General features: G+C 34.3%; 1 protein-coding gene across 4 annotated transcripts in view; it reads left to right on the top strand.

Moving 5' to 3' along the window:
* The window catches only part of tbx1 (T-box transcription factor 1), a 32,500-nt gene extending 15,071 nt beyond the window's left edge, over nt 1-17,429 (top strand). Inside the window, exons 1-8 of one of the 4 annotated variants that reach the window (XM_056457445.1) lie at nt 4,034-4,695; nt 5,839-6,229; nt 8,857-8,958; nt 9,204-9,375; nt 10,109-10,264; nt 11,412-11,479; nt 13,721-13,821; nt 16,439-17,429. In XM_056457445.1, coding sequence (XP_056313420.1) covers nt 4,509-4,695; nt 5,839-6,229; nt 8,857-8,958; nt 9,204-9,375; nt 10,109-10,264; nt 11,412-11,479; nt 13,721-13,821; nt 16,439-16,821 — 1,560 coding nt within the window. In that variant the 5' untranslated portion in view covers nt 4,034-4,508 and the 3' untranslated portion in view covers nt 16,822-17,429. The other 3 variants (XM_056457446.1, XM_056457448.1, XM_056457447.1) reach the window with 3 other exon arrangements.
* The last annotated feature ends 1,376 nt before the right edge of the window (nt 17,430-18,805 follow it).

The following is an 18,805-nucleotide window of genomic DNA, read 5'->3' on the forward strand; positions in this document are numbered from 1 at the left end:
TGCGGGTCTTATTCGGGGATTTGGGCTAATATTTATATAGGATAGGATTTTATATACCGTCCGCGTACGCGCAGACTCGAAAATCAGCGCCGCGCGCTCCTCTGACACACCATGATTTATTATCTGATAATTGATATCGGGTTCTAATTAACATCTGACCGCTTTCTCTCTCCAGGGTTTTGTCAAATTTGGAGAGATACCTAAAAAGCGCCTCCAGGCACTGTGAGATACCTGCAGTGTGGAAGGATTCCGTTTATAAATAGTGGATGCTGATAGACGAAAATATCACAAACAGATCGTTGTGTAAAACAAGAAAACGAGAACTAAATTAGGGGTTATTTTTGTTTAAGTGTTTGCCATGCTTTTACCCTTGCAGGTTAATCATCATCGCGCCTTTGAAAAGGATAAGGAACATGTCTTAACATATAAAAATTTCTAATGAGGCATCGAGTCTCGTGTTACCACAGCACAACTCAAAACCCCGTGTGCAGGACCACACAGTTTACTCTTTTTAATGCTCGAAAAACTCGAAAAAAGTAATAATATTCATAATATGCAAATATCAGTATTCTCCAGAATAACTGGTTTTCTTTACCATGATTACAGCATTCATTACTGTAGCAAAAAAACACCACTAATGATCAGCACTATTCATAGAATCGTTTTTTTTTCTTCCATAAACCTTGTTAAAATAATTTATGAAACCGAAATAAAAATACTTTCCCTACTTTATAATAATTTATACGATATTATATGAATTCAAAAATAAATTGCACACATAAAAGTTTTCTAAAATTTTTTTAAATTAACTTGTTTTCCCCGTTAATAGCCTATTTCTCTGTTTTAACTCAGTTTTGTCTGAGCAGATGTCTTAATTCATACATTTTTACAATTAAAATAACATTTCTTTACCTTATAACTATTAAAACAGCGATTTTTAGTTGCGACATGCAAATAAATAAAGGCAATATAAAAATAGACGAAGAATAAAATTTAATGAAGCTAATAAACTTATTTCCTTGTGATCCAAAATACTGCATTCAGAATTTGAAAAATCCACATGTTAAAAAATAGCATATAGTATCAATTGTGTGCTGATAAATTTAGCATTTATGCAAAAATGACCACGTTTGGCGTTGTGAATCCAAAAAAGAAGAAAAAAGAAATAAAACAAACAACAAAAAAGCAGACAGTAATTTTGACAATTAATTTTAGCGTAAAATCATGTTTCACATGTTTAACTTAAAACATTCACTCTAACCGACTGAAAATCTGACTCGAAATAGCCTAGAGAATGCTTTTTATGCATGCTTTCTAATTAAAAGAGAGATTTGCGCATGCCAAATAATAGGCAACTCGATGTCACGACAAAACCATCCTAAAAAGGGGGGGTTCTTTCAGATAAAATAAACGAATAAACAGTTTTCTCATTTTTGCAAATCCTATTCGCATTACAATTAATCTACGCTATAATGTGAACATGAACTTGGGGAATATAGAGGATTTGCTCAAAACACGAATTCACAATCGCTAAAAAATAGGCCTAAATCACTGCATGATACTTAAGTATGATTAGTTCGCATTCAAATTCTAATAACAAAACTTTGATCCATTCACTTTATAATATTAGTTTATTTATGTTTGAATATACAGGAAATGTGTTCTTGTTAAGCTATAATGTATGTGGGCTAAATGAATATAAAAACCTAGAGAGTGAATCATTTAAAGACGTTTTATATTGGGTCTTGAGGAGAAATAATTTCGAATTTAGATGTAATACGGTACGTACAGAAAAAAAACTCATTCACGCACACACACATACACACACACCTGGTGGATTCTGTAAGGCGCCGGTAAGAGACAAAACAGGAAATGTGCCTCTCTTCAAAAACAGCATGCAAACCGCTAATTAATGATGTATACTAATTCAACTGAAGCGTAATTTATGCTATACTTGCATCGCAGTGATGGTTCACCACGGACGAGAGAGGCTATACAGAGGTTTCAGAAAAAAAAAAACGAAAACAGGCTATTAATTTAAAACATTTGAAAAGAGGGTATACATGAACATTGTTAATATTTAAAAATCTTACAAATCCTAATAGTTTTTTTTTTTCAGAATTCTAAATTATAATTAGTATTAGTTTAGTAAAACAGTTCAATGTGAGGCGAACATACATATATTTTTGTCCCCAGAAGTCTAAATTCGCTGATAGATTCGCTTATTTTTCTAGGCTACTTGATGATGCTGTAGGAGAAAAAAAATCTACAGGTTTTTATAATAAAGTAAAAAAAAAAACAGCAAAAAAAAAAAATCATAACAACTATTTGAATTTGTTACTCAAGCGCAAAATCTAAGATTTGTTTTGCGTTGCGCAACATTACGGTCTGTCCAGTTTTTATCAAGCTCTGAGTTTTGTCTGTTATCACCTGAGTATTTACAAAGGACGCTTCCGACTTGACAGTGATGAAGTGACCTGGAATCAAAAGACGCATCTGATAAAAGAAGGAAATGCTTATACGCACGACTGCTATACTTGATCTTTCACAAAAATCAGAGTCACTGCAACAATTCCTGCAAACGGAAAATAGAAATGCAAATAAATAAATAAATAAACAAATGAAAAGTTAGGCGTAGGAATGTGTAACCAATGCAACAATTTCATTTTCTGTTTTAATGTTGTGACGCACTATACACGGTATGTGGTATTTACAAAAATAATAAGCAAAACGTTCTAACCATAAGATTATTTTTAAAGCCTAATCTAATAAACCAACCATTTAAAAATCACCCAAAAAGGTATTTAAAAATAAGCTTACAATATGCATTTAAACTAATTGAAGTTTAGGCTAGAAGTTCTCTCTATTTTTGTAAATAAAATATAGACCAAATAAAATACACTAAAATTGTTAATGATTCTTTGAATGAATGGCCCACACACCTCAAATATTTTTTTTGTTGAAAAATTAACATTTGTTTATTTAAGACCGACAGCATGCTAGGGGTGTAAGATAAACATCCAAAAACAAATAGTGTTAAGCTGAAGTGAAAACAGCGGTGTCGTTAACTAGGTTATCTCATTAGTGCCCCGTTGCTTTTGCCTGTTATTCAATCGCCCGAGTGTAAATTAGATTCAATCCGGTTGCTATCGCTGCAGGTCAACAAAACATAACTTTTGTTTCTATTCATTAATTATGAACCTTGATAAGCCGATAACCAGTAAGATATTGTATAGCAAAGAGAAGGGTCAAGTGCCTGAGCCACGCGATACACTCCTTACGTTTCACGTGCACTTGAGTCATTATCTGGCTGCAGATATGTTTGAGACTTACTTGCAAAAAATACATAATATCAACATAATGTCTTGCTTACAAGTAGCCTAATGCCTTTTTTAAGAACGGCCGAATTATTATTATTATTATTATTATTATTAACCTATTATTATTATTACTAATTCTGATTTCCCCTTTAATTACCAAAAAGAGTAAAGCACAAGTATGTGATTTAAAATTGCGTTTTAAAATCTTATAAGTGTATTCAGTGTATGCCTTAAAGCAAACAAACGGGTTTAAAGTATCAATATATTAAAATGTATCAAATGCGTAAATAGGCATGTATACTGTACACATGGTTTCTTAAAAATAAAGATTACAATCACAACCAAAATTCTAAAGCAAACGTATAAAAAAGACTAAGCTCCAAGAATCAAATGATGATCTGAAAAGTACTGTAACAGAAAAATACTTCCTAAAACTTTTCCCACATAGCAGCTCAATAACAATATGCAGTGAGTCTAAGATCTTGCAAAGAACCACTAAAATCCTTTGTTGAATGCACTGATAGGTCAATCGCTTTAGGCTGGCTTAATTTATCGAGCAGTTCAGTGTGTCTGCATGCAGTTCATTGGTGTACAGTACGGAGTGTCTTTGCGTGCAATTTTTTCTACTACCAGTGGGAAAGGCGCAACATATAATTTGCTGTAAAAGTAAAGCAGGACATCCGCGTGATGACGTTCTCTTTTTCTTTTCTTTTTTCTTGCCAGCGAATTCAAATTTGCTACAGTGATTGACAAGGTCCTATTCAAATAAAACATCCCGCGGAGAGCGTGCACGCTTTTTTCAACCGTGCACGGGAGGCGTGGAGCTCGCGCTTCTGACATTCTCTCCCGCAGTAGCTCTTCTCCAGCGAGCCCTCATGACATCATCCAGACACCGCGGCTGAAGAAAACACTTTCTGAGTGCGTGTATGTGTGTGTGCGGAGGAGCGATGTTTTAATACAGCCGGACGTGTTCGAGCAGATCTTTTAATTGGAGCATATAAAGCGGAGCAAATTCCGTGGGAATAGTTTGTTTTGAAAACAGTGGAGATCACCAACATCGCCAAAAGGCCCTTTCTGAAAGAATGCAACTTCGTGTACTTCGAGTTATTGTTTGTACTGTCTGTGTTCTCGACATGGAGTAGCTCGGAAGGGGGTGGAAGCGGTGTTCCTTGACTCGGTTTCTCGCTTATGGACGACAGTAGTCCCCTTTCTCCAAAGGCAAATGCTTTCAGTATTGCCTGTCTGATTTCAGCGAGGGATCAAGCAGGAAACACCACGTTTGACAAACACGCCACTAGCCTGGACAAGCAAGCGGTGCAAAACTGCTCCAGATCCATTAAAATGCATTACAGCACTGTCACGCGGGAGATGGAAGGTACGGGCACGATCTTGACAATAACCTTGTGATTTCTCGGGCTCGCTCAGTTTGTTTAACACTTTCGCGTCGCCTTGAGCGCGAGAAACTTTCAGTTAATACCAAAGACACGTGTATTTCAATATTCTAACGCAACACAGTCAACGAAGTTTGTTCTCTCTGTTTACGCCCAATGAATTTAATAGACAAAACACCGCGCTTTCCTCTATATTATTTCACAGTAGCCCGAAATGCAAATAAGTGTTCCAAAGTTGCACATTAGCTACAATTTGTAAAACAGGCTAGTCACTGTGTGGTCTTCAAATAACATAAACAGGTCAAAAACATTAAGCACAGTACACGGTAGAAACAGTGCCACAGAATTCTAGGAAACTCAGATTCCACCTCCAACTCAAGGATGAGCTTGTCAGATGAACAAAAACCAATAGCGAAATTGTAAACAAAAGGAAACGGCGCTTAGAAATGGACCGGAGACTTGTTCCTTCGCAACATTAGTTGTTTGTCCGTGCTGCGCGGGTGTTTGTTTTCTTTGCGAAAAAAGTTTACTCTCCGTTGTGCCAGCTAACCAGTCTATTGTTAGAGGAGGGCGGTGTGGGCGATACACTTATCCAAAAGTAAATGGGTGCCGGAAAGCCCATTATAAGGGGCGCACTTCTCTGTCAATCAGTCTCGTCCCAAGGCGAGGAAAGGCACATTACCTGCAGTTCCTTATCTAAATAGAAATAAGAACCGGTTTTATCGCAAAGGGGAGGCCCTATGCGAGTGATAAGAGAGAAGTCTGGATTTCAGTTTAGCAAAGGGGCAGGACAGAGGCCGCTTGGAACAGTTCACAGCGCGCAAGACTTTGAAAACAACAGTGCGCCAACACACGCGCGTTTAGATCGGTAATCAACACAAACTTACTAAGAAAGTCGTTTTTACAAGTTCAGTGCGAAGGATATATGGTTAACACTGAAGGAGATCATCGTTTTTAAAATTCTTGGACACAGTCATAAATGAAGAAAACCTTGCGATACGCGACACACTATCTATTGGGGACATCGTGAATTTACTTTCTATATAGGCGAACACTCACTTGCATATTGTTGCTTTTGAACTCGAGTCCAGAGCAAATTGTAAATCCAATTTTTGGAATGATTTCAGCAATATCAAGCCCGTGGCTGACGCAGCTGTCCCATTTTTGCGATGTTGCAGCCTTCACGACCAGCAGCCTGAGCAGCCTCAATACGCCCGGGAGTTACCATCTCTCTCCTTCTCCTGGGGATCCATACAGCCATCATGAAAGCCAGTTTGAGCCGTGCCCGGCTGCCCAGCACGCCTACAACTATTCCGGATCCAACCCAGCACAGGCCCCGGCACAAGGAGACAGTGGGACCTCCAATTGCTCCTCGTCGTCGTCAAGCTCAACGCCGAACAAAACGCTGGTGAAAAAGAACCCTAAAGTAGCCAATATTAATGTACAGTTGGAAATGAAGGCGCTCTGGGATGAATTTAATCAACTTGGGACTGAAATGATTGTCACAAAAGCTGGAAGGTGAGTTGACACCTGAAGATAATTTGACATCTGGTTGTTGTTTCAACAATTTCTCGACATTAATGTTAATTATTCTTGTTATTATTATTAGTATTATTACTTTTTAGATTTTATTCCGTTTTATTTTTTTTTTTAATTTAACCATAACAAACTTTATATTCTGTGTAGTAATCTAAATGCATCTGCATTTCAATAGGAGCCTTTTTAAGTATCTTCATCGTCAATGCACTTGAATTACTGGTGTTAACTTTTTTTGTCAACTGAAGTCATCTTATAAACATACTTGCACGAGAAATAGCCTCTTATCATCTTATTAACAGTTAGTTCATTATGATCGATTTTGAATAAATACATTTAACATAAGCTTAGAACAAAAATGGCCATTTAAAACAAAGTGCAACTGTCTATTTACACAGTGATAAGACAGACAGCGTAAGATACAGTATATTTTATCCCACCTGTGTGCTAAATGGCTCCTTGCTGACTTTCAGGATTAATTCACTAGCGCATGCATAGATATGGTGTCTTATTTTCACAGGCCGTTCTGTTTATTCAGGTGAATGTCGAGCTTTAGCTTGCATTTACCTCGTGCAAAACAGACTGTGATTAAATGAATGCAAGCAAATGAATATGTATACACTATACGACTAAGATAAATGCGCTCCAGCGTACCATACAAATACACACATGTATTTTGCTATAACCAGGCCTTATAGCTAGCATCGTGATGCTCTAAAGAACGTTTCTATCATTTAATGTACTTAAAAAATCCCTAGTCGAGGAAACGAGTTGAACGACACTTACAATAATTTTTAAAGCAAAGCATCTGCATTAATACGGACAATGAGGTCACTAAACCACTACGTGTACCGTTCATCAAGTTTAGCGTTAATTTCTTGCAGCTGCTGTGGCCTACTAAAACTCAAACAGTTCATTGGGGAATAAAACATTGCATGCACTTTAAAAAGTAGGCAAATTAGCCTTTTATTCTAAATAACCAAACAGCGCTTTACTAATCACATTTTTAATTTTAACTACTCATACATTTGTAAAAAAGTAGATTTTGTACATGGTTAAATTAACATTTCAATCCAGTTTGTCTCATAGATCAAACATTTGCACAGAACTATTTTATTTTTTTCACAATGCATCACTTTCATTTCCAATTATTATGTTGCGGTGAATGATTGCACGCCTTTCACATTTCGAAATGTGAATTTGATTTGATTTAATATGTTTATGACAATTGTTTAATTGTTTCTGTTAATTTAACTTGTTGCAAATATGCTATATTTTACTTAATATTTGAGTTTGAAAAGTTGAATTTTATTTTTATAATTAGTAGGCCGAATATAACTTAAAAAGTTTGGGCTGTGATTTTGGCCTCGATCTGATTTCAATAAATTAAGACAGCAATTAAACGTAAATGCTTTTAAATATCAGTCGGCTGTTGTTTATAGTGAATATGAAATGTTTGCAAAACAGACAAGCAAATTTACAAAAGTAACATTTGATGTTAAACAAAAGAGACATAAAAATAGTGAAGCAAAGAAACGCAGAAAAGAAAATAGAAAACCTGGCCCAAGAAGAATAAAATAAATGAAAAGGGTAAATGTCAAATATAATTATCACAATGTTACACATACAACAAAGCATTTAATTTATTTACAAGTAAAAAATAAGTGAGCTGTTATTTTTAATAATAAAAAAGCAAAAGATTAATCCTAATTTAGACGTTTTTCATACATGTCCATACCAAATATATTATTCGTTTACTCAATATTATACCTAAAATATGTGTGCAATTATATTGTTGTATTGTTCTTCAACAATATAATTGCACATTTTAGGTATAATTTTGAGTTATGGATAAAAACGTGAGGTCCATTTGAATGCATTAATGACCCTTATGAAATCACAGGCTTGATTCATAACGATCAGCTTATGCTCGATGCTAAAAGGAGCCAAGAAAGATGTTTTTTTTCCTTCTTCTTTTAAATAAGAACCAACAATGTTAATAGTTTAATATTTTAACTCCTTCGCTTATGTGTGTGTGCGCGCGCAAGGTCATCAGTCACTCCAAATGTGTTTACTGTTTTGGATCTAAGGGAAGGCACTTTAAAAGCTACTTTAGCTTCACCTATCCACAACTAGCGGCCTGAAAAGACACTCACGTTCACTGAACAATGATTCCAGTATCACTTTCACTGGTATGCAGCATGTGGTGTGCCTGTGCTTCAGAAGGTTGCAGATTGGCTTTCAGAATAATGTATTTGTACCCCAAAACACGCGTCTTTAAGTAATTGTTTAGCATGATCGACCAATGCATCCTTACTCATAGCAGGCCTTATGAGTGTGTGAGAAAGGAAAAGACTGCGACATTTCATTGTAGGTCCGAAAAGCGCTAAAATCGTTTTCGCGCATGGATAGGCCCAATATAATAAATAAGTTTAACACATCGAGTCAGTATAGAATGCAAAATAAGTTCATTTCAAATGGCCAGAACTGTGATCAAATATTAAATCGGAAAATCACTATGGAAATTATATTATTTTTATATAAAACGATTCCGTGATGTTTTGCATGAACGTTTACAACGGATTATATCTGCATTCTCCATATTCCAGACGAATGTTTCCTACATTTCAAGTCAAAATATTTGGAATGGACCCAATGGCAGATTACATGCTCCTGATGGATTTCCTACCAGTGGATGATAAACGATATAGGTATGTCGTAAGCCTGTATGTGCCAAGGACATAACTTAAAGGCCTACTACATTACATGCATTGAATAGTAGTATATGCATTTCAGTAACATGTATGAAAACGAACAAATATTTGTGAGGTTGTCTACGATTTTTTTAATGCATAATAATGTCATATTTATAGTCAATATTAATACATAAAGAGCACAACCCTACAACATGACGGTCCAAGCGGAGCACTCATTATTTTTCTTCTCTACACTGAAGGTATGCCTTCCACAGTTCATCGTGGCTGGTGGCCGGGAAAGCCGATCCAGCGACTCCAGGAAGAGTGCACTACCACCCCGACTCACCTGCCAAAGGAGCGCAGTGGATGAAGCAGATAGTTTCCTTCGATAAATTAAAACTAACGAATAATCTACTGGACGACAACGGACATGTAGGTGTTACCTTTTTACTTAAAACAATAATAATAATAAAAAAATTTTATAGTGGCCTAATTCAAACCTTTAGTTATACATTGGGCTTTGTCTTGATTTATATTTATTTGAGAACAGCACAGACCAGTGGAAGACTGAGAGTAAATAACGCTTGGGAAAAATAAAGACTATTTTATAACACTAATCATGATTAGTCGATATAGTGTGTATTTTTTTATCTTAATTATGCCTAATATGTAATTGGCGGCAAAAATACAAATTATAAACGCGTATTAGGCTAATTTGCACACGATAGTTACAATTACAATGATTTTTTTCTGCTTGTTCAAACCACTTATCTAAAATAGGCTAAATCAACACAATTCTCGAGTTTTTGGGGGACAAATTAACTGTTTTGTGTTCAATTCAATCAAATTTGTAAAAACAATTAGGTTAACTTATGTTGAGAAAATATGAAGGAATTGTGCGTAACGCAGCATATGTGTAGGCCACATTAATTGTGGATGCTCTAGATGTTTGATCGCTTCTTATTTTTTTCACATTTAAAAATCTATATTGAACTAATTTCATTCTTTTTAAATGTTTTCATTTTTTTACATTTATAATAATGTACACGTAAAAAGCGACGCGTAATTTATTGTCGTCGATTCTCGCTTCTCTAAATAAATCTATTTAGGCTTTTTATTTTATTTTATTTTAAATCATCTTCAATTATTATTGTTCCTCTTGCAGATCATACTGAACTCAATGCACAGATACCAGCCTAGATTCCATGTGGTCTACGTGGATCCTAGGAAAGACAGCGAGAAATACGCCGAAGAAAATTACAAGACATTTGTTTTCGAGGAGACCAGATTTACCGCCGTCACAGCCTATCAAAACCACAGAGTAAGTGCTCATCTCTGACACTAATTACTACATTTTAGAAAAACCTTCCTGTTGTCACATATACCCACTGGTTATAATAGCCTATTTGGCTTACAGCAAATTACAGAATTAAAAAACCACCAGCTTTTCTTTACTGATAAATGCTAATGTTTTGTTAACTTGTAGCCACTCAGAAATGGCTTTTGCTACTTGTTCAAACTACTTCTTTAAATGAGCTGAATCTACATAATTCTTAAGTATTGGGGGGGGGGGGGGGGGTACAATATAAGTACAATCAACTTATATTGATCAGAATGACTAAGTTAAATTAAATGACTTGTGTCGGCACAAGACAAAGGAATTGTGTGGAACCCAACATTTTTTACAGTGTATGAGTCATGACGCTTTAAAAACAAATAATAATAATAATAATAATAATAATAATAATAATAATTCAAGTAAATATATATATTTTTTACAATTTGATAACTTTCTAAATGGGCATAAAACACCAATAGGCTAACGATTTTCATACATTGTAATTAACAATGATTAAGAAAACTTTCCATAAAAATTTAATAAAGATAGGCACTTGACGGTGGTTGAGCGCTGAATAAAGACTGTGGTGTCACCGATGCTCACGCGCAGCTGTCCAGTGTTTTTCTTCTCTTTTTTCATCTGTCTTTCCTGCTCTGTCTTCTATCAGTTTGACCTCTTGATCTCCAACTCTCACCGCGGGCTTTACATTTGTTTTTCAACTCATTCCGGAAAATCACGCACACATCTTCATCCAGCGCTTTTCCACAGCCATGAGGCATTACCTCGCACGTCCGTACTTAACATAAATACTTTACAATCCGTGTCCAAATAAATGTTGAAATGTTTTATGGTTAAGATAAATACAATCGTCGAGTGTCTACGCCCTGGAACACAGCACAGATTGCATTAAAGTTGTTGTATAAGCGATTAATTGGAGCGTTACATGGCGGACAAATGAGTTTACAATTTAAAAAGGCTTATAATAACACACGCTCTGGAATGAACTTGATTACCTGTATAAACAATAACACTGAATAAGTAAAAATAAGTGAACAATACTGGGATGAATACCCGTATTTGTTCATTTGGCAATTCCATATTTTTCAACTTCTCTTTCTCTTCCTCTCAGATAACACAACTGAAAATCGCCAGCAATCCGTTTGCCAAAGGCTTCAGAGACTGTGATCCCGAGGACTGGTGAGTTTTTCCAATATTATTTTCTTCCATTTATCTGAGGTAAAACATAACTAATTAGACAAATTAATGTCAATAACACAAACATGCACATTAGACAATGAATTACACATTAGCCCGCCAGATTTTTAGCATCACTGTTCTTTGTTTTGTAGCTACAGGCCTACTTTCCTCTGTACCTTAAATATTATGTAATATTTTCAGATAAAGTAACTTACTTTTAATTAAATATGAAGATATTTCATCATGGTCATATTTGATTTACTATTTTTAAGGCCTTATTACAGATAAAATATTGTTTACCCCTAGAAAATGACAACTAGTCAGAATAACAATTCATCCATTGTTTAATTTGTATTTTTTTAAGTTATTTTCCCAGATGTTTTTTTATTGAGAATGATTATTTTACCCCGAAAAATCTCAATTATGAAGCTAAAACTTTGATACCTCTGAAAAAAGATATTGGGTCAAATATGGACAAAACCAAAGTTGGATATTTAATTTAAATATATATATTTTAACCCAGTTGGTTTGACCATATTTGCCCCAGCATCTGGGGAAAAACATAAGTAATTAGGCAGATTAATGTCAACAAAACAAACATGCACATTAGACAATGAATTACACATTAGCCCGCCAGATTTGTAGCATAACTGTTCTTTGTTTTGTAGCTACAGGCCCACTTGTCTGTTTTCCCCTGTATCTTAAATATTATCTTTAATTAAATTGGAAAATATTTAATCATGCTCATATTTGTTTTATTCTGTTAAGGCCTTATTACAGATACAAATATTGTTTACCCCTAGAAAATGGATAGTCAGAATAACAAATTATTATTTATTTATTTATTTTATTTAAATTTTTTTGTTATTTCCCCTATTTATTTTTACAGAGAACAATGATTATTTAAACCAAAAAATCTCAATTCTAAAGCTAAAACTTTGGTATCTCTAAAAAAAAGATATTGGGTCAAATATGGACAAAACCAAAGTTGGAGAGATACAGTGCTCAGCATATATGAGTACACCCCTCACAAATCTATCTTTTAAACTCATATTTGTGATAGGAAGCTATACAATATTATATGTGTACATATACATTAGATTAGTCAGTGCTGAAGCCAAATCTGGAGTTTATCTAACAAAATAACGTACCATAACGGTCCAAAAACTAGAACACCAAAATTTATATGTTAAAGAAAAATATTAAATACAAATTAAAAAAAAGAGAGAGAGAGAAAAAGAAGAAGCAAAAAAGTTAGGTTGAAATTTTATAGGTTGTAATTATATATTTTTTTATATTATATAATATTTTGCTTGAATTTAATTGTATTATCTTTTAATTTCTAAGTATATTTGGTGACTGAAATATTATTTTAATAAAAATCTGTTTATTAAATCTGTTTTGTTAAAATGCACCAAAATATGTTGTCTATATTCACTGAGATAAAAATTATTTATTTTTAAAATGGGGTGTACTCAATTATGCTGAGCACTGTATACATAATCATGGTCATATTTGTATGTGACCATGTGACCATATAGTCAGAATAACAAATTAATCATAATTTTTGTTGTTGTTAATTTGTTAATATTATTTTCCCCATTTGTTTTTATTTAGAATAATGATTATTTAACCTAAAAAAATGTAGCTTCTGAAGCTCAAACGTTGGTACAAAAAAATATTGGGTCAAATGTGGATAAAACCAAAGTTGGGTCATTTTTTTAAATTAAATTTACATTTTTATAATTAATTTTTTTCAATCCCGTCAGTTTGACCATATTTGCCCTAGAATTGGTTTAACACATTCCAGCATGTTCTAGTGTATTGTTTTGTCTAAATATAGATTTAAACCTGTCTGAAAACGTTCAACCTTTATTTTATTTATTTGAAAAGAAATTACTCTTAATAAAATGTGTATTCTGAATTTGGAAGAAATGTCATGAGCAATTTACAGCATAAAAATAAACGTGTTTTACTCAAACAATTATAAATGACATATTTATTTGTGCACAAAAAACACACACACAAATAAATATATCAGATAAAAAATATGCTATTTACAATGGTCGAACAGTCAATATGTCAAACAGCATTCTACTTTTCAGGGTTTAAGGCTGTTACATTACATGGATATTTAAAAGACAACCTAAAACCCTTAAAAGTCAAATAGTGTGTGACATATTATTCATTTTCATAAAACAATGCATTCCAGTCCCTGATTCTATCTTGCCTGCTCTCCAGGCCCAGAAATCACAGACCAGGCTCTCTGCAAATCATGAGTGCGTTTGCTCGAACCAGAAACCCCATGTCTTCTCCCCCACAGCAGAACGGCACAGAAAAAGGTCTGTATACAAAACACTGCTAACACAATCTGATTTAGCTAGAAAACTATGTGTTAAAACAATATTCCTTTGTTTACAAATGAACATTTCAACAATATGACAAGACGAATGCTCACATTTGCTCTACGGATAATATTGTGTGCCTATTACACATTTAAATCCATTACTGATCAAACGGTCTGTACAGGAATGTACACTCACATACATAAACACTAAACCGTATTCTGCTGTGATTACCGTGTAAAAGCCAACTCGCCTGAAATGAGCAACAGACCCAAATAAAGGGTCTTCGGTAGAGTAATGGCTCCAGTCTGTTGGGTTTTTAGCATCACCGTTCCACTGGGCAAAACAGTTACATTCGTCTAGTTGAGCGCCGCAGATTTCAATACAAAAAGGTTTGAACAGCTGTGTGCCTGGAGGACATGCTCCTCAGACTGAGATTTTTTTCGGTCCTTCACAAAGTGTAAAATGATTTCCTGTGAGAATTCGCCTCTTTGGCTGAAGGACACTCATGACTTTTCCTGCCAATCAAGCGCAGCACATCTCGTTACACAAATGAACCAAATTACACCGCTTTGTCATTGCAGTTCAGGTCCATGAACTCATTGTTTGGGCTTCTTGAATTTGTAAAAAGTCATTTAAAACGGCATCATTAGACAAACATGTTTACAAAAATAATAAGAATAATGAAAATAAGATTTTGGCGGCTCATTCTGCTGTGGAAACCCCAGATTAATAAAAAGACTAAGCTGAAAAGAAAATGAATGAATGATAAATAAAATTCCTGAAGGATAAGAAAATGACGTTGATTCTTCAGGAAGCAAGTGTAAAAGTAGTTATTAAAAAATGCTTAATTTAACTGAACAAATATATGTATTTTAATCTAAAAAATTATGCCTGCCTTGATCATTGGATTTATTTTCACTCTAGTATGACAAAAATCATGAAAACAAATAGTTTTATTTTACTTTAACTTATTTTAATAAGCTAATCAGCTTTCAACCAAATTCTTTAGGTCAGAGATGCCCAAAGTAGGACCCACGGGCCAAAGTTGGCCCATTGTAACCTTTAATTTGGCCCACCATCCCATCTGAGAGGAGAGTGAGAATAATGCAGAGCAATGGGGCAAACACCTTTAACACAGAAATTGTCATTCATAATTTAACGTGACCTTTTTTGTTTGTTTTTACTGCTGAGCTACGAAAAAAGTAAACTGCAATTAAATTTTTCAGTTAAATGTTGTAAATGAATCAGATTTTTAAATGTAAATACTGTCACTCAACGGATCGAGCACTACGCAGAAGACATTGGCAAGCAAATCAAGGTGAAAACTAGTGTAATTATGTTATAAATGAGATTGTTCATTTTTTACATTAATAAGTTCATTATAAATATAAAAAAACTGTATTAGTTAATATAAAGCAATGTTTTCTAGTTTAGTTTTAAATATTATTAAATAAATTAGGAAATTACCCATGGCAACTATATTTACCTTCAGCCCACTAGCCTCAATCAAGTTTGGTTTTTGGCCCTTCAAGGTTTTACAAAGTTTAACTTGAGATTTTAGTCAGTTTGACTTATGTTAGTTTGATTCAACTAAAACATTTAAGGCAGCAAAGACATTTTTTCAATAGAAAGGCAATGTTCTTTTAAGAATTGTTTACTGAAAAAATCATTGTAGAAGTTTAATAAAATAATCATATTGGGTTCTTTTGGTTCTACAAAAACATCAATTTGTAATCTTTTATAAAGTTGGTGTTAACTGTCTGCTCTTTCAAATAATGACTGTTAAAGTCATTTAAAGAGTGACCGTTTTAAATAAGGGCGCGCACACAGCATTGTTGGTTTTCAAAACAAATCAAACAAACATAATCCTGTTGTGCTACTTGATTTTGGTTTTATTATAAAAAACAGCAACAAAAGGTGTTAAAAAATGAGAATCTAAAATAATTTATGGCATACTTCTAAAAATAAAGATAATTTAGTAATTAAAAAAGTTTTATTTTGATTATGTCTTTAAATAAATTGATCTTACACTTCATATTTTCAGATTTTTCATTGTATACTGTATGTATTAATTCAAGTACTTTTACCATAAACCAACATATCAACCATTTGGTAGAGGTTGACATTTTAGAAATTATGGGATGTGTTAAAAAATGCACTGAGTGTGTTAACTAGCGACATTAGAAGGTAAGTAATGCAATCCAAATTTTTATTTTCTTGGTAGGGCAGCTAAAGGGTTAACATCAAAAATAGATTGCAATGCTCTTCTCCATTTTGACATATGCGAGCAACAGCTTATCAAACCACTGCCATTGTTTTTTTAAATAGGATTTTTAAAATAATTGTATAAGTCTATTTATGTATAAAGACAATTTTCTAACCCATGTGGGATAAAGTTTATTGAATTGAAATGAATGATAATTGTGGTTAGCTATCAGTCTAATGTGTGTGATCGGTTGATCCTGCCTTCATGTCCAAACAAAAAATAAAAATGACGTGTGAATTTTTTTTAAGAGCCTCTAACTTATAGACTTTATTCATTGTGCATGATAACATTTAGCATGTTGCATTAAATCCTATATTTAACACACTATTTCTTTTACACCCACAGAGGACAGCAGGCGAGAATATGACCGTGACCCCAGTGGGAATCCTCTCCATTCTGACCCCACTCACCAGCTGATGTCCCGAGTACTCAGCCCTGCCCTTCCAGTCCTCAGCGGCCTCCATGCCGTGCCCCTCACAGCCGGCCCACGCAGCCCACCTCACGAACTACGCCTCGACGGACATCCGCAGCCACCAGACACTCTGCATCATCATCCCTACAAGTATCCAGCCACCTACGAACACTACCTGGGAGCCAAAACCAGGCCGTCCCCCTATCCCTCACCCAGCATTAGAGGCCACGGTTACCATCCACACATGAACCCAACCACAGCCAACATGTACTCTGCAACGAGCGCACCAACTAATTACGACTACGGACCCAGATAATGACTGATTAAACTGAAAACACACACACACATACCTTTGTGTCCCGGACTCACTTGTTGAGTTTTGAAATGGACACAACTTTTGTAGTGGCTTCTGACGGATGAGAAGAGGAGCTGCCATATTTATTGAAGGGAGACATGTCACAAATGTCCTTGTGGAGCATATGGACAACATTTGCTCTGGACGGCCTGTGAATTCAGAATCAGAACAATGACAGGCCACTGGGAAACTGCAGTATAACTAGTGTTTGGAGTTACGAGGAGGACTTCTTTAGACAAATAATGCATTATCACGGACTGGAACTGAACTTTTGTGTTGGATGCACTTTTTGTTTTTGCTTTTAAAAAGCCATAAGTTATATATATATTACTCTTGAGCCATTGAGCTTCTAGATAGATGGATTATTTGCATGTTGCGCTGTTTTGAAGGTGCTGAAATGCCCTGATTTTTAATTCTTTTTTTTTTTTTTTTTGGGAAAATGCTAGACCACCTTTAGCAAATCCGTGAAGCTTGTAACGTGGCACTGACGTACAGCAATTCAAGTAAATAAATGAACAGAATGGCTGTGCTGAACTTGTAAAATAAACATTAAATATTTTACCTTTAAACTTGTTCGCTTAGCATTTGCAGTTCTTCTACAGTTTTTGCAAAAAGATTTATCAATTTCTTTACTTGGAGGAAATGCAACGGGCTGTATTTGTTCTCCTCAGAACTCCAGAAATGTTTGATTTGGACAGAAATTAGAGATGAATTATTCAATAGAGGACTGTGATGTGGTCGTTTTGGGCTTATTTCAACCTTCAAACAAAAATATATCACCCTTGACAGTAATAATAAATAATAATATTTTTAAATGGTTAATATTTTTAAAAAGTTAAATATTTATCTGTTAAATAAAACTCTATTGACTGAATTGGTGGCATATAAATGGTTGAATGTTGCTCATTAACATTTAATATTCATTGCTTTTTAAAGATAGGTTTTCTTTAACCATTAAACCATGGCTTAAGTGTTCTCATTTTAACGGTGTGCTAACTTTATAAAAAAGGAAGAAAAAATATATTATTGTGCATCTTTCAAGCTTTTTTGAATAAATAAGATTAATTAAGCATTCAGACATACTAATTATAAAGAAAGGATAAGGTTAAATGTTACAGCAAAGCGTTTAAGTAGCCTAAATAGAAATTAAAGTGAGCCGTTATAGAGTAATACAGAAGATCGATCTTGGCAGAGTCTACTCTGTTTCTCTGCTCGGTGATTTAGTTAATCCCATGGTAGAGGAAAGGAACGCTTGCACACCATTTGACCTCTGACAGCTAACGACTTTCTGAAGTATCAAAGGTTAAACAATGTTTCCAGCTATTTGAGCGACGACTAATTGCTCGTATAATTTTTTGTTTGTGGTAACAACTCGATGCGGTGGGTGCAGCAATGCGTAATGGCGGCATATAATCGCTCTGCGTTATTAGTGGTTACAAAGGGAAAATGAGTAAAAAAAATAAAATAAAGAGGCGACGATGTACAACACAAAAACGAGAACATTTTATGTATGCTCAATGCTTTGCAATTATTATTTATAAAGTAGTTTTTTTTGTAAATTATATGTAAAGGGCCTTCATAAATTATACACATGCGTTTAAATAATATTTTTAAAATCAATAAATTAATTAAACTAATAAATAATAAACAACATTTAAAATAACTGCTTTTAAATATTGTTCGAAAACATTTTCAATTAGTTGTTATGCCACATAATCAGCCTTTTTGGTTGTTCACACTACTTATTTAAAGTAAGCTGAATCAACACAATTCTTGAGATTTTTTTGAAGGGGGGACAACTTGTTTTATGTTGAATCAACTTCAATTTGAAGAAACAATTAAAGTGAACTTAATCGATTTGTGTTGGGACAGCATAAAGAAATTGTGTGGAACCCTGCATTTTTACGGTGTATAGCCAAATTATATTCATTCTAATTTGTAATGA

The sequence above is a fragment of the Danio aesculapii genome, chromosome 5 (genome assembly GCF_903798145.1).
Source record: "Danio aesculapii chromosome 5, fDanAes4.1, whole genome shotgun sequence".
Taxonomy (NCBI): Eukaryota; Metazoa; Chordata; class Actinopteri; order Cypriniformes; family Danionidae; genus Danio; species Danio aesculapii.